General features: G+C 45.2%; 1 protein-coding gene across 2 annotated transcripts; it reads right to left on the bottom strand.

The window, feature by feature from the left end:
• Positions 1 to 9: 9 nt before the first annotated feature.
• adisspa (adipose secreted signaling protein a) lies at positions 10 to 14,776 on the bottom strand. Of its 2 annotated transcripts, XM_031814996.1 has the most exons (6): positions 14,489 to 14,776; positions 8,037 to 8,124; positions 6,474 to 6,610; positions 6,012 to 6,165; positions 1,910 to 2,035; positions 10 to 1,447 (listed from the first exon to the last, which is right to left on the bottom strand). In XM_031814996.1, exons 2-6 carry the CDS (start codon positions 8,053 to 8,055, stop codon positions 1,374 to 1,376), a joined length of 510 nt encoding a protein of 169 aa, XP_031670856.1. In that variant the 5' UTR covers positions 8,056 to 8,124; positions 14,489 to 14,776; the 3' UTR covers positions 10 to 1,373. The 2 variants fall into 2 exon arrangements, with proteins under 2 accessions (XP_031670856.1, XP_031670857.1); XM_031814997.1 differs by lacking the exon at positions 8,037 to 8,124 and having other exon boundaries at positions 14,489 to 14,710.
• Between the last annotated feature and the right edge of the window lie 194 nt (positions 14,777 to 14,970).

The raw sequence follows: 14,970 nt of genomic DNA, 5'->3' as shown, positions 1-14,970 counted from the left end.
GTGTACATCTACAGGTTAACAGTTGAGATTATATTTTATTTACTGACAGAGATATAGGAGAATCTAGTACAATACAGAGACAATTTTGCAGGACACAGACTAAAAGGCATACTCTTACATAGTTGGTCAAAGGTGGCGCTCACACAGAACACATACTGTACAACGAGGGGACAAAACATTAAGAACACCTTCTCTTTCCATGACAGACTGACCAGGTGAATCCAAGTGAAATCTATGATTCCTTATTGATGTCACCTGTTAAATACACTTCAAATCGGTGTACATGAAGGGGAGTAGACAGGCTAAAGAGGGATTTTTAAGCCTTGAGAGAATTGAGACATGGATTGTGTCTGTGTGACATTCAGAGGGTGAATGGGGGGGTGCAACTCAATATTAGGAAGGTGTTCTTACTGTTTTGTCCACTCAGTGTAAATCCTAATACAATGACAGGTTATATTGACGTGCACAATTAAAATGTTAATCATATTTCTGATCGTTTAAGGCTGGTTGACGCTTGGCTCTTGTTGCAGAACGACAGAAGGGACGAGAAGCAAAGGAGCTGCAGTGCCTGGTTATATAATGGACCTACAGTGGATGTTGGAAACACATTGGCTACCTCACTGAGGAATGTGTCATTTTACATTTTGGGAACTATAAGTGATCATGGACACCTTGGTCTTCATTACAGGGCTAATCACAAAAAAGCAGTTTGTGTGTGTGTTTGTGTGTCAGAGGAGGCTGGTGGGAGGAGCTATATGAGGATGGGCTCATTGTAATGGCTGGAATGGAATTCATGGAACAGAGTCAAACGTGGTTTCTACATGTTTGATACCGTTCCACATGTTCCATTCCAGTCTTTACACTAAGCTGTCCCTATAGCACCTCCCATCAGCCTCCTCAGGTGTGTGTGTGCCACTACGGGTGCATGCATGTGTGTGGCTAAGTGCAGGTAAGTGCTGGTTTTGTTCCACTACGACAGCTGGTCTCTACAGGAGGGGGAAGATATAAAGGGACGGACAATGGCTGGTCTTTACAGGAGGGGGAAGATATAAAGGGACGGACGATGGCTGGTCTCAACAGGAGGGGGAAGATATAAAGGGACGGATGATGGCTGGTCTCAACAGGAGGGGGAAGATATAAAGTGACGGACGATGGCTGGTCTCTACAGGAGGGGGAAGATATAAAGTGACGGACGATGGCTGGTCTCTACAGGAGGAGTAAGATATAAAGTGACGGACGATGGCTGGTCTCTACAGGAGGGGGAAGATATAAAGGGACGGACGATGGCCGGTCTCTACAGGAGGGGGAAGATATAAAGGGATGGATGATGGCTGGTCTCTACAGGAGGGGGAAGATATAAAGGGACAGACGGCTCATTTCCTTTTTTCTTTCTCCACCCCCAGACACCGCACCCCCTCCAGCAGCAGAGGAGTACCATGGTGACGATCTACAGAGAGAGGGAGAAGGGGATGGAGGGAGAGATAGGGAAAAGAGAGAGGGAAGGAGGGAGAGGGTGGGGTAGATTGGGTTGGTGGGTAAGAGATAGGGCGAGAGAGAGAAAGAGAGAGGGAGGGAGATTGAGAAAGAGAGCGGAAGAGTCACTGTTATTTTGCTGAGTAAAGGATCATAGTGAGTGTGTGATGTAGAGGAAGTTGCAGAGACCTCTTAGTCCACCGGAGGGTGCTGTCCACCCTTTAACACTGACATGTTGCATAATAGCTGTTGCATAATAGCATTTAACTCAGCAGTATGCCTTACTGTAAATACCATAAGTAAGTGGTAACTAACTGCAGATATTTCCCCTATTAACACAGGGTTACTGCCCAGATGATCAGTATGTGTGTCACTGTGTGTGTTTCTGTGTGTATGACTGTGTCCACACATGACCAGGCACACAGGAGTAACTCACCCATGACCCGGGCCTGTAGTCTGACCCGCAGACGTTGGTCTTTCTTCCCCCGGCTGACCAGGGTCAGCTCCTCCTGCAGCACCCCCTCCTGGTGGGTGATGTACTCACACGTCACCTTTACCCCACCTAGAGGGAGGGAGGGAGATAGCAGGAGATGGCAGATGGACCAAGAGAAACAAGGAATGGATGGAGAGAGACAGGGAATGAACGCAGAGAGGGAGGGAGACAGGGAATGGACGGAGAGAGGGAGGGAGTCAGGGAATGGACGGAGAGAGGGAGGGAGTCAGGGAATGGACGGAGAGAGGGAGGGAGTCAGGGAATGGACGGAGAGAGGGAGGGAGTCAGGGAATGGACGGAGAGAGGGAGGGAAACAGGGAATGGACGGAGAGAGGGAGGGAAACAGGGAATGGACGGAGAGAGGGAGGGAAACAGGGAATGGACGGAGAGAGGGAGGGAAACAGGGAATGGACGGAGAGAGGGAGGGAAACAGGGAATGGACGGAGAGAGGGAGGGAAACAGGGAATGGACAGAGAGAGGGAGGGAGACAGGGAATGGACGGAGAGAGGGAGGGAGACAGGGAATGGACAGAGAGAGGGAGGGAGACAGGGAATGGACGGAGAGAGGGAGGGAGACAGGGAATGGATGGAGAGAGGGAGTGAGACAGGGAATGGATGGAGAGAGGGAGTGAGACAGGGAATGGATGGAGAGAGGGAGGGAGACAGGGAATGGATGGAGCGAGGGAGGGAGACAGGGAATGGATGGAGAGAGGGAGGGAGACAGGGAATGGATGGAGAGAGGGAGGGAGACAGGGAATGGATGGAGAGAGGGAGGGAGACAGGGAATGGATGGAGAGAGGGAGGGAGACAGGGAATGGATGGAGAGAGGGAGAGAGAGAGGGAGGGAATGGATAGAGAGAGGGAGGGAGACAGACAGAGGTAGAAAAAGAAAGGGAGAGAAAAAAAGAAAGACAGAAAGAAGGAGAGAAAGATGGAGACAGTTAATAATAAAAGGACAGGAATGGTCGGGGAAAGAGTGACATGAAGACAGAGACAAAAAGGCGTCCGACAGACAGAAGTAACGTTAGACTGAGAGACAGTAGTCTATTGAGTATTTATTACTTCAATGTAATTCGCCATAGCTTCCACACATACCATAAAATCTGTCTGAAATGCCACCATATTCCCTATATAGTACACTAATTTGATCAGGGCCTATAGGGAACATTCAATGTTTCAAGTTAATAGAATAGGCTGCTCTCCGTGACACAACCCAGGGTTCTCTTACAGGAAGCCACTCTGAAAGCCCAGAGGGGAGCTCAGATTCTTTCCCCCTAAAATTCAAATGGTGCCCTATTCCCTATATTGTGTACTACCTTTGTCCAAAGGACTATGGGCCTGCCGTATGGGCGCTGGTCGAAAGCAGTGCACTGTATAGGGAATGGGGTGACAAGGGGACATTTGGGACGAAGCCAGGGAAACAAATCAAATTGTATTGGGCACATGTGCAGGTGTAGACCTTACAGTGAAATGCTTACTTATGAGCCCATAACCAACAATGCAGATGGAATAAGAAAAATAAATAAAGTAACAAGTAACTAAAGAGCAGCAGTAAAATAACAATAGCGAGACATACACATATATATACACATGTAGGTAGAGTTATTAAAGTGACTATGCATAGTTGATAACAACAGAGAGTAGCAGAGGTGTAAAAGAGAGGGGTGGGGAGCAATGCAAAATAATCTCTTCTTCTGGTCTCCTCTCTCTGAATCGATTCATGGCTGAAATGGGAGCTGATGGATTGATCTCTTTGGTCTTTGTTTGCCTCTGGTAATGACTGTCTGGTAGTGGTTATATTCCTCTGGTAATGACTGTCTGGTAGTGGTTATATTCCTCTGGTAATGACTGTCTGGTGGTGGTTATATTCCTCTGGTAATGACTGTCTGGTGGTGGTTATATTCCTCTGGTAAGGACTGTCTAGTGGTGGTTATATTCCTCTGGTAATGACTGTCTGGTAGTGGTTATATTCCTCTGGTAATGACTGTCTGGTAGTGGTTATATTCCTCTGGTAATGACTGTCTGGTGGTGGTTATATTCCTCTGGTAATGACTGACTGGTAGTGGTTATATTCCTCTGGTAATGACTGTCTGGTGGTGGTTATATTCCTCTGGTAATGACTGTCTGGTGGTGGTTATATTCCTCTGGTAATGACTGTCTGGTGGTGGTTATATTCCTCTGGTAATGACTGTCTGGTGGTGGTTATATTCCTCTGGTAATAACTGTCTGGTGTTGGTTATATTCCTCTGGTAATAACTATCTGGTAGTGGTTATATTCCTCTGGTAATGACTGTCTGGTGGTGGTTATATTCCTCTGATAATGACTGACTGGTAGTGGTTATATTCCTCTGGTAATGACTGTCTGGTGGTGGTTATATTCCTCTGGTAATGACTGTCTGGTAGTGGTTATATTCCTCTAGTAATGACTGTCTGGTGGTGGTTATATTCCTCTGGTAAGGACTGTCTGGTGTTGGTTATATTCCTCTGGTAATAACTGTCTGGTGGTGGTTATATTCCTCTGGTAATGACTGTCTGGTGGTGGTTATATTCCTCTGGTAAGGACTGTCTAGTGGTGGTTATATTCCTCTGGTAATGACTGTCTGGTGGTGGTTATATTCCTCTGGTAATGACTGTCTGGTGGTGGTTATATTCCTCTGGTAATGACTGTCTGGTGGTGGTTATATTCCTCTGGTAATGACTGTCTGGTGGTGGTTATATTCCTCTGGTAATGACTGTCTGGTGGTGGTTATATTCCTCTGGTAATGACTGTCTGGTAGTGGTTATATTCCTCTGGTAATGACTGTCTGGTAGTGGTTATATTCCTCTAGTAATGACTGTCTGGTGGTGGTTATATTCCTCTGGTAATAACTGTCTGGTGTTGGTTATATTCCTCTGGTAATAACTGTCTGGTGGTGGTTATATTCCTCTGGTAAGGACTGTCTGGTGGTGGTTATATTCCTCTGGTAAGGACTGTCTAGTGGTGGTTATATTCCTCTGGTAATGACTGTCTGGTGGTGGTTATATTCCTCTGGTAATGACTGTCTGGTGTTGGTTATATTCCTCTGGTAATGACTGTCTGGTAGTGGTTATATTCCTCTGGTAATAACTGTCTGGTGTTGGTTATATTCCTCTGGTAATGACTGTCTGGTGGTGGTTATATTCCTCTGGTAATGACTGTCTGGTAGTGGTTATATTCCTCTGGTAATGATTGTCTGGTGTTGGTTATATTCCTCTGGTAATGACTGTCTGGTGGTGGTTATATTCCTCTGGTAATGACTGTCTGGTAGTGGTTATATTCCTCTGGTAATGACTGTCTGGTGGTGGTAATATTCCTCTGGTAATGACTGTCTGGTAGTGGTTATATTCCTCTGGTAATGACTGTCTGGTGGTGGTTATATTCCTCTGGCAATAACTGTCTGGTAGTGGTTATATTCCTCTGGTAATGACTGTCTGTTGGTGGTTATATTCCTCTGGTAATTCCGATCAGAGCCTCACCCTCCATGGGTCAGATGGCATTGGTGGGGAACAGAGGATGGAGAGCGGATCTAAAGAATGTAGAATAGGTGATAAAAGGGGAAGAGGTAGGGAAATTGTCGCCTTTGCGTATTAATTGGGGACAAGGGAGAAAAGGTAGAAGAAGGAAGGAGACCTTCGCCAGTGATCCAGACAGACATTCAAGTTTCACAGGTTTGATAACATACCAGTTACTGTGATAGTAGGTTACAGTAATGACAGAAACAGTGTCTTGTTATGGTGCTAATATGTTTGTTGGCAGAGGGGCACATGGGAGATTAGATATGCCTTGTTAGTGGTTTTCTGCCCCTTTCAGGTCTACACTGCACCCATCTTTACCAATATATCCATTTACTCAATTCATATCCATTTGGACGATTTGGATCCTGTACAAGGAACACAGAAGCAATCATCTCAGTTTCTATCCTGGGTCGCATTCAATAGGCTTCGAACAGTATAAAAACTGATTGATTGAAACAGGAAACGTTTTCTTTGACATGCCCTAATGTATACGGCCCTGGTTTCCAACGTACCCTCTGGTGTGGGTGTGACACGGTTGACTTTGAGGAGGGGTCTGGGAGTCGGTGATGAGGAGGAAGGGAGGGAGCACACATCTTTCCCCAGCACAGGCACCTCTGGGAGGGTGAAGACGATCTCATAACGATGCAGACTCCTCAGGAACCCTACCTGAACAGAGAGAGAGTGTGTGAGAGAGAGAGAGAGAGGAGAAACACAGTGTAAATTATATAAACACTTATTAAATACTCACACACTTCTTATGAAGTAGTTCTTATGTAGGTACCCATCAGGGGTGCGTTCAGCAGGGCATAATGTTGTAGAAATATGTTATGGAGAACAAACATGGCTCTATGACCTGTAGAATAAGGAATCATGTCTGCTCTATCCATAACATTTCAATCTGCAATGTTCAACAATGTTTGCCTACTGAACTTGGCACAAGCAATTCGAGCATTCGTATTCCAAACCCCGCCCACCTTAACCAGGAAGTTCCCATCAGGCTCTGGGAGAGCAGGGATGGAAGAATCCTTGGCTTTGTCCTCACGGTGAACAGGGGAGCCCATGGCATCCTCGTCGTCAGGGAAACGCACACTTCCTCCCTTTGAGGTCGACCCTGGGGAAGAGGCAGTAAGGGCGTGACTCGGTCAGGGACAGAAATACACACACAGGCACATACTGAACACACACATATAATTCATGCATGGCTAAGCAGCTGTATAGGACTGCAAGTTTTCATTGCGCTTTCATGAGAGAGAGATTGAGACAGAGAGCAGGAGAGAGAGGGAGAGAGTTAGTGTTTTGGTCCATCAGTAGAACTTAGGTCTGACATGGCATTAGGGCTTTACAAACAGCGGGAAGGGAATAAATCTATTCACTTAGAGACAATCGCTGGCAGATAAATTAATTAATGTTTGGGCGATATCAGTTGCAGGCAGGCAGGCAGGCAGGCAGGCAGGCAGGCAGGCAGGCAGGCAGGCAGGCAGGCAGGCAGGCAGGCAGGCAGGCAGGCAGGCAGGCAGGCAGGCAGGCAGGCAGGCAGGCAGGCAGGCAGGCAGGCAGGCAGGCAGGCAGGCAGGCAGGCAGGCAGGCAGGCAGGCAGGCAGGCAGGCAGGCAGGCAGGCAGGCAGGCAGGCAGGCAGGCAGGCAGGCAGGCAGGCAGGCAGGCAGGCAGGCAGGCAGGCAGGCAGGCAGGCAGGCAGGCAGGCAGGCAGGCAGGCAGGCAGGCAGGCAGGCAGGGCAGGCAGGCAGGCAGGCAGGCAGGCAGGCAGGCAGGCAGGCAGGCAGGCAGGCAGGCAGGCAGGCAGGCAGGCAGGCAGGCAGGCAGGCAGGCAGGCAGGCAGGCAGGCAGGCAGGCAGGCAGGCAGGCAGGCAGGCAGGCAGGCAGGCAGGCAGGCAGGCAGGCAGGCAGGCAGGCAGGCAGGCAGGCAGGCAGGCAGGCAGGCAGGCAGGCAGGCAGGCAGGCAGGCAGGCAGGCAGGCAGGCAGGCAGGCAGGCAGGCAGGCAGGCAGGCAGGCAGGCAGGCAGGCAGGCAGCAGGAGGCAGGCAGGCAGACAGACAGACAGACAGACAGACAGACAGACAGACAGACAGACAGACAGACAGACAGACAGACAGACAGACAGACAGACAGACAGACAGACAGACAGACAGACAGACAGACAGACAGACAGACAGACAGACAGACAGACAGACAGACAGACAGACAGACAGACAGACAGACAGACAGACAGACAGACAGACAGACAGACAGACAGACAGACAGACAGACAGACAGACAGACAGACAGACAGACAGAAGACAGACAGACAGACAGACAGACAGACAGACAGACAGACAGACAGACAGACAGACAGACAGACAGACAGACAGACAGACAGGACAGACAGACAGACAGACAGACAGACAGACAGACAGACAGACAGACAGACAGACAGACAGACAGACAGACAGACAGACAGACAGACAGACAGACAGACAGACAGACAGACAGACAGACAGACAGACAGACAGACAGACAGACAGAGAAGTCAAGGACTCACCCTTCCTGCCTGTTGCCATGTCAACGTCAGGCCAGGAATGATGGATCACACTGTATCAGTCTGAATTTTTGATGTCATCATTATCCTCCTTCAGAGAACATGACAAGGAACAATGTAAGGAGATAGAGAGAGAGGGAGAACAAGAGAGATGGAGAGAGAAAAGGGGGGAGCAGATGAGGAATGAAAGAGGGGAAGAGTGAGGTGAAAGAGGGAGAGAAAGAGAGACCAAGTCACAATTTCTTTGTAAAGGTGACAGCTCCTCAACAACAGTTTCTTCTGGCTTCTGTCATTTTCTGCCAAAAAGTTCCCTCAGACTAAACCACCTCTTAGAACTAGAAGTAGGACAAAGTAGCCCCTAGGTCAGTTAAACACTTTCCCCTCTAATTACAGTCATGATTTGGGTATAAGCGATGGCTGATCCTAGACCTGTGAATCAAAATAGGAAAAGCAGTCACATCTGAGGTTACTTGTCGCATGGTGTTTGGCAAAAATTCTATGATATTCTTAAAGTAAAAGTCAATTAAACTAAAGTGTCACTGGCAAAGTCATAATCGTAAAGTGGTTTATTTTCTTTAGCTCTGTGCCAGGTAGCAACTTCTGCCCAAAATTACTCTGGTACTGTAGCGTATCAATCCGCTGGATAGAGCCCTAGACTGAGTTCCAAATGGTACCCTAGTGCATTTCTTTTAACAAGGTCCAATAGTGGAATAGGGTGCCATCTGTTCCGCACGTCAACAATAACCTTTGACCTTAAATTTAATCCTACTACGGCTTTATCAATATCATTAGAAGGGCCCAGCTGTGAGTCCAGTCCAGTGTTGCAGACAAAGGCGCGGCTAAACGACTCCCTGACCTGCTCACTAAAGAAGCTTATCTCTGCCCCCAAAGCTTACCAGGTGGGATTAGAGGAAGAAATTAGAAAGAGTCATTTCTTACAGTTTTACCATTGGGAGTTGGGTACCGAGCCTAATTCACACAATCCTCCCTAATACGGAAACACTGGAGGGGGAATAGCCTTGAGTGTTATGTAACCTAAACTAGAATGGGGAGGAAATAGAACACAGAACAGAGAGAAGCTCATTCCATTCTATTTATAACGGCCTTAATGTACCATCGACAGTTATCCAGTTGTGGAAAAAGTACCCAATTGTCATCCTTGAGTTAAAGTAAAGACCCTAATAGAAAATGACTGAAGTGGAAGTGAAAGTCACCCAGTAGAATACTACTTGAGTAGAAATCTAAAACTATCTGGTTTTAAATACACTTAAAGATGCACTATGCAGAAATAACTCCATTTCCTGGTTGCTAAAATTGTAATAGTTTGCCTAATTTCAGTTTATGCGGCAAAACAAGCAAGTAGAGAATCATTGGACCATGAAAACTGCTGTGAAATATATTTTCCATATTTTATTTGAAGCTGTTTGAAGCTGGTGTGCAAAACGGAAAGTAAAAGTCACACAAAAAAAATTAAGAATGGGAGGCATAGAAATGGAGCACATAGAATAGATACACCACTTCTTATACTTCTTTCAATGAGAATGACATATCTATCATTCACATTTCTATGTGCATTTGGTTGGGGTCACCCAAAAAGTTATATATTGTAGCTTTAATTATCAAAAGTAGAAGCTATAAATCCATCCAAATTCCTTATATAAAGCAAACCAGACGGCACAATTGTTTTTTTTTAATGGATAGCCAGGGGCACACTCCAACACTGACCAACAGACCATTTACAAACACTCAGACATCATTTACAAACAACGCATGTGTGTTAAGTGAGTTGGCCAGATCAGAGGCAGTATGGATGACCAAGGATGTTCTCTTGAAAACTGGATGAATTGGACCATTCTTCCTTGTCCTGCTAAGCATTCGATTATCGAGTAGCCTAGCCTACTGTTGGTGTCAGGGACAATAAGGCCTAATAAAAAGTACAGTGCATTCGGAAAGTATTCAGACCCCTTCACTTTTTCCACATTTTGTTACGTTACTGTATTATTCTATATTATTTATTTTCATTTTTATCAATCTACACAGAATACCCGATAATGACAAAGCGAAAACAGGTTTTTAGAAATGTTTGCAAATGTATTAAAAATGAAAAGCATAAATACCTTATTTACATAAGTATTCAGACACTTTGCTATGAGACTCGAAATTTAGCTCAGGTGCATCCTGTTTTCATTCATCATCCTTAAGATGTTTATACAACTTGATTGGAGTCCACCTGTGATAAATTCAATTGATTGGACATGATTTAGAAAGGCACACACCTGTCTATTTAAGGTCCCACAGTTGACAGTGCACGTCAGAGCAAAAACCAAGCCATGAGGTCGAAGGAATTGTCTGTAGAGCTCCGAGACAGGATTGTGTTAAGGCACAGATCTGGGGAAAGGTACCCAAAAGATTCTGCAGCATTGAAAGGTACCTAAGAAAACAGTTGCTTCCATCATTCTTACAGTGCCTTGCGAAAGTATTCGGCCCCCTTGAACTTTGCGACCTTTTGCCACATTTCAGGCTTCAAACATAAAGATATAAAACTGTTTTTTTGTGAAGAATCAACAACAAGTGGGACACAATCATGAAGTGGAACGACATTTATTGGATATTTCAAACTTTTTTATTCAACCCCTTTACTTTCAGTGCAGCAAACTCTCTCCAGAAGTTCAGTGAGGATCTCTGAATGATCCAATGTTGACCTAAATGACTAATGATGATAAATACAATCCACCTGTGTGTAATCAAGTCTCCGTATAAATGCACCTGCACTGTGATAGTCTCAGGGGTCCGTTAAAAGCGCAGAGAGCATCATGAAGAACAAGGAACACACCAGGCAGGTCCGAGATACTGTTGTGAAGAAGTTTAAAGCCGGATTTGGATACAAAAAGATTTCCCAAGCTTTAAACATCCCAAGGAGCACTGTGCAAGCGATAATATTGAAATGGAAGGACTATCAGACCACTGCAAATCTACCAAGACCTGGCCGTCCCTCTAAACTTTCAGCTCATACAAGGAGAAGACTGATCAGAGATGCAGCCAAGAGGCCCATGATCACTCTGGATGAACTGCAGAGATCTACAGCTGAGGTGGGAGACTCTGTCCATAGGACAACAATCAGTCGTATATTGCACAAATCTGGCCTTTATGGAAGAGTGGCAAGAAGAAAGCCATTTCTTAAAGATATCCATTAAAAAGTGTTGTTTAAAGTTTGCCACAAGTCACCTGGGAGACACACCAAACATGTGGAAGAAGGTGCTCTGGTCAGATGAAACCAAAATTGAACTTTTTGGCAACAATGCAAAACGTTATGTTTGGCGTAAAAGCAACACAGCTCATCACCCTGAACACACCATCCCCACTGTCAAACATGGTGGTGGCAGCATCATGGTTTGGGCCTGCTTTTCTTCAGCAGGGACAGGGAAGATGGTTCAAATTGATGGGAAGATGGATGGAGCCAAATACAGGACCATTCTGGAAGAAAACCTGATGGTGATGATATTACTAGTTTATCTAGCGTGTCCTGCGTTGCATATAATCGATGCGGTGCCTTTCTTAAAATCAATACACAGAAGTATATATTTTTAAACCTGCATATTTAGCTAAAAGAAATCCAGGTTAGCAGGCAATATTAACCAGGTGAAATTGTGTCACTTCTCTTACGTTCATTGCACACAGAGTCAGGGTATATGCAAGAGTTTGGTTAGCCTTGCTCATTGCGAACTAATTTGCCAGAATTTTACGTAATTATGACATAACATTGAAGGTTGTGCAATGTAACAACAATATTTAGACTTAGGGATGCCACCCGTTTGATAAAATACCGAAAGGTTCCGTATTTCACTGAAATAATAAACGTTTTGTTTTCGAAATTATAGTTTCTGGATTCGACCATATTAATGACCAAAGGCTCGTATTTCTGTGTGTTATGTTATAGTTAAGTCTATGACTTGATAGAGCAGTCTGACTGAGCTATGGTAGGCAGCAGCAGGCTCGTAAGTATTCATTCAAACAGCACTTTCATGCGTTTTGCCAGCAGCTCTTCGCAAGCACAGCGCTGTTTATGACTTCAAGCCTATCAGCCTAATGGCTGGTGTAACCGATGTGAAATGGCTGGCTAGTTAGCGGGGTTTGAAACGCTAATAGCGTTTCAAACATCACCCGCTCTGAGACTTGGAGTAGTTATTCCCCCCGCGGCTTTTGTGGAGCGATGGGTAATGCTGCTTCGAGTGTGGCTGTTGTCGATGTGTTCCTGGTTCGAGCCCAGGTAGGGGCGAGGAGAGGGACGGAAGGTATACTGTTACACTGGCAATACTATAGTGCCTATAAGAACATCCAATAGTCAAAGGTATATGAAATAGAATAGTATAGAGAGAAATAGTCCTATAAATACTATATTAACTACAACCTAAAACCTCTTACCTTGGAGGAACCAAAAAGGAACCACCAGCTTTCATATGTTCTCATGTTCTGAGCAAGGAACTCAAACGTTAGCTTTTTTACATGGCACATATTGCACTTTTACTTCTCCAACACATTGTTTTTGCATTATTTAAACCAAATTGAACATGTTTCATTATTTATTTGAGGTTAAATTTATTTTATTGATGTATTATATTCAGTAAAAATAAGTGTGCATTCAGTATTGTTGTAATTGTCATTATTATAAATACATTTTTTTTATTTAAATTGGCTGATTAATCAGTATCGGCTTTTTTTGGCCCTCCAATAATCGGTATCGGAGTTGAAAAATCATAATCGGTCGACCTCTAATGGACCTCTATGACAAAGCTCCAGAGATCCTCTGTGGAGATAGGAGAACCTTCCAGAAGGACAACCATCTCTGCAGCACTCCACCACTCAGGCATGTATAGTAGATTGGCCAGACGGAAGCCAATCCTCAGTAAAAGGCACATAGCCCGCTTGTAGTTTTCCAAAAGGCATCTAAAGGACTCTCAGACCATGAGAAACAAGATTCTCTGGTCTGATGAAACAAATATTGAACTCTTTGGCCTGAATGCCAAGTGTCACGTCTGGAGGAAACTCGGCACCGCTCATCACCTGGCCAATACCATTCCTACGGTGAAGCATTGTGGTGGCAGCATCATGCTGTGGGGATGTCAGGATCAAGGGAAAGATGAACTGCGCAAAGTACAGAGAGATCCTTGACGGAAACCTGCCCCAGACCTTCCAACAGGACAACAACCCTAAGCACACAGCCAAGACAACGCAGGAGTGGCTTCGGGACCAGTCTCTGAATGTCCTTGAGAGGCCCAGCCAGAGTCCGGATTTGAACCCAATCGAACATCTCTGGAGAGACCTGAAAATAGCTGTGCAGCGACACTCCCCATCCAACCTGACAGAGCTTGAGAGGATCAGCAGAGAAGAATGGGAGAAACTCCGCAAGTACAGATGTGCCAAGCTTGTAGCATCATACCTAAGAAGACTCAAGGCTGTAATCATTGCCAAAGGTACTTCAACAAAGTACCGAGCAAAGGGTCTGAATACTTATGTAAATGTGATTTAATTTTTTTGCAAACCTGTTTTTTCTTTGTTATTGTGGAGTATTATGCGTAGATTGATGAGTAAAAATATATATATATATTTTTTTTAAAGGCTGTAACCTAACAAAATGTGGAAAGTGTCAAGGGGTCTGAAAACTTTCAAAATGCACTGTTGTAGGCTTCAAGTAACGTACAGATATCCCCCCAAAATAATGAAGTAGTAGTCTACTTCAAACTATATTTTACTTTGTTACTTTACACCACTGCAGTTATCAATGGGACCTGGACGCATTGTGCAAAGGCATCGCGGTTGGTAGGCTTCTACCTTATTGGACACTGTCACTGTTCTACATTCACATGCGGCACTGTTGGGAACGACCCAGCCCCGAACCGCCACCACCGCATCAACAGGGAGGGACATCGATACGTGCGCCGCCCGGGACATTTTTGACCGGTTTTAGCCTAATTACAAAATACTTGCGAACAGGTGTTCCTTAGGCTGCTTGGGTTGTTTATTGAATATATAGCCAATTCAATGCTGTTCCTTTCAATCACATAGCCCACCAGTGTTTTTATTCTAATGTTACAATGTCCATGTTGATGATCACACACACTGCATGCCCATTGGATGGAGTGCGCATCAAAACTGGAACATAGGCACAGAGTTGCATTTGCTGTCGTTTCAACGGATGGGCAAAACTGCAACGAATATATTTGGACAACAACAACATATTCGTTATATTGTCATTGTGACATAAATCAAATCGAATATATTCAGCCTGAGAGAGAGACAGACAGACAGACAGACAGACGGGCAGATCGGCAGATAGCCTAGCCTACGCCCAGTTAGATGTCAATACGATATGAACCTCCGAACTGGATTCCTCCCAGCTGCAAGAAAGCGTTTATGAAAATGTGTAACGTAATTAAAAAACCTATCGAAGCACTTACCGCTTTGAAGATTTGTTCAATGCTTAGTGATGATGGTATCGGACAGTGGGAAGCGTTACCATCCCAAACGGCATGCTGCTTGCTGTGTTTGTCTGATCTCTTATTTCCTTTGGCTCTACTCAGTCTCCTCTCCAGCTCTCCTCCTCCGGACCGACGCAGTCTACAACAGCCATACCTGGTACGTCGCTTTCTCGGTGACCTTTGCTGCAGTCATTGGCGGATGCAGGCATCGCGGGGAGGGAGGTTTTTCAACACTCCTCATGTAAACATCACGTTTACACTGTAATTATTCTGCCTATTAGATAGTTGTGGTATTGGCACTATACCTGCTTTCAGATTTAATGAAATGCAGGCTATCAATTGGATAAATATTTTATTTGTAGCCTTATTGAACATGCTAATTGAATAGGCTCTAACATGGTATAATATAATAGCCTATACAATACTGTACTAAAAAGTTCAAGAAGATGGACAACTCAAGG

The sequence above is a fragment of the Oncorhynchus kisutch genome, unplaced genomic scaffold (assembly GCF_002021735.2).
Source record: "Oncorhynchus kisutch isolate 150728-3 unplaced genomic scaffold, Okis_V2 Okis07a-Okis12b_hom, whole genome shotgun sequence".
In the NCBI taxonomy this organism is placed as follows: Eukaryota; Metazoa; Chordata; class Actinopteri; order Salmoniformes; family Salmonidae; genus Oncorhynchus; species Oncorhynchus kisutch.
This window is presented reverse-complemented; position numbering and strand designations above follow the sequence as displayed.

Bases quoted from the DNA above. Each gene is read 5' to 3' on its own strand.
- adisspa (XM_031814996.1), bottom strand. The intron at 2,036-6,011 runs GTACGTTGGAAA...CCCTCCCTCTAG, and splicing joins TGTCACACCCACACCAGAGG to GTGGGGTAAAGGTGACGTGT. The intron at 1,448-1,909 runs GTGAGTTACTCC...CTCTCTCTGTAG, and splicing joins ACTACAGGCCCGGGTCATGG to ATCGTCACCATGGTACTCCT.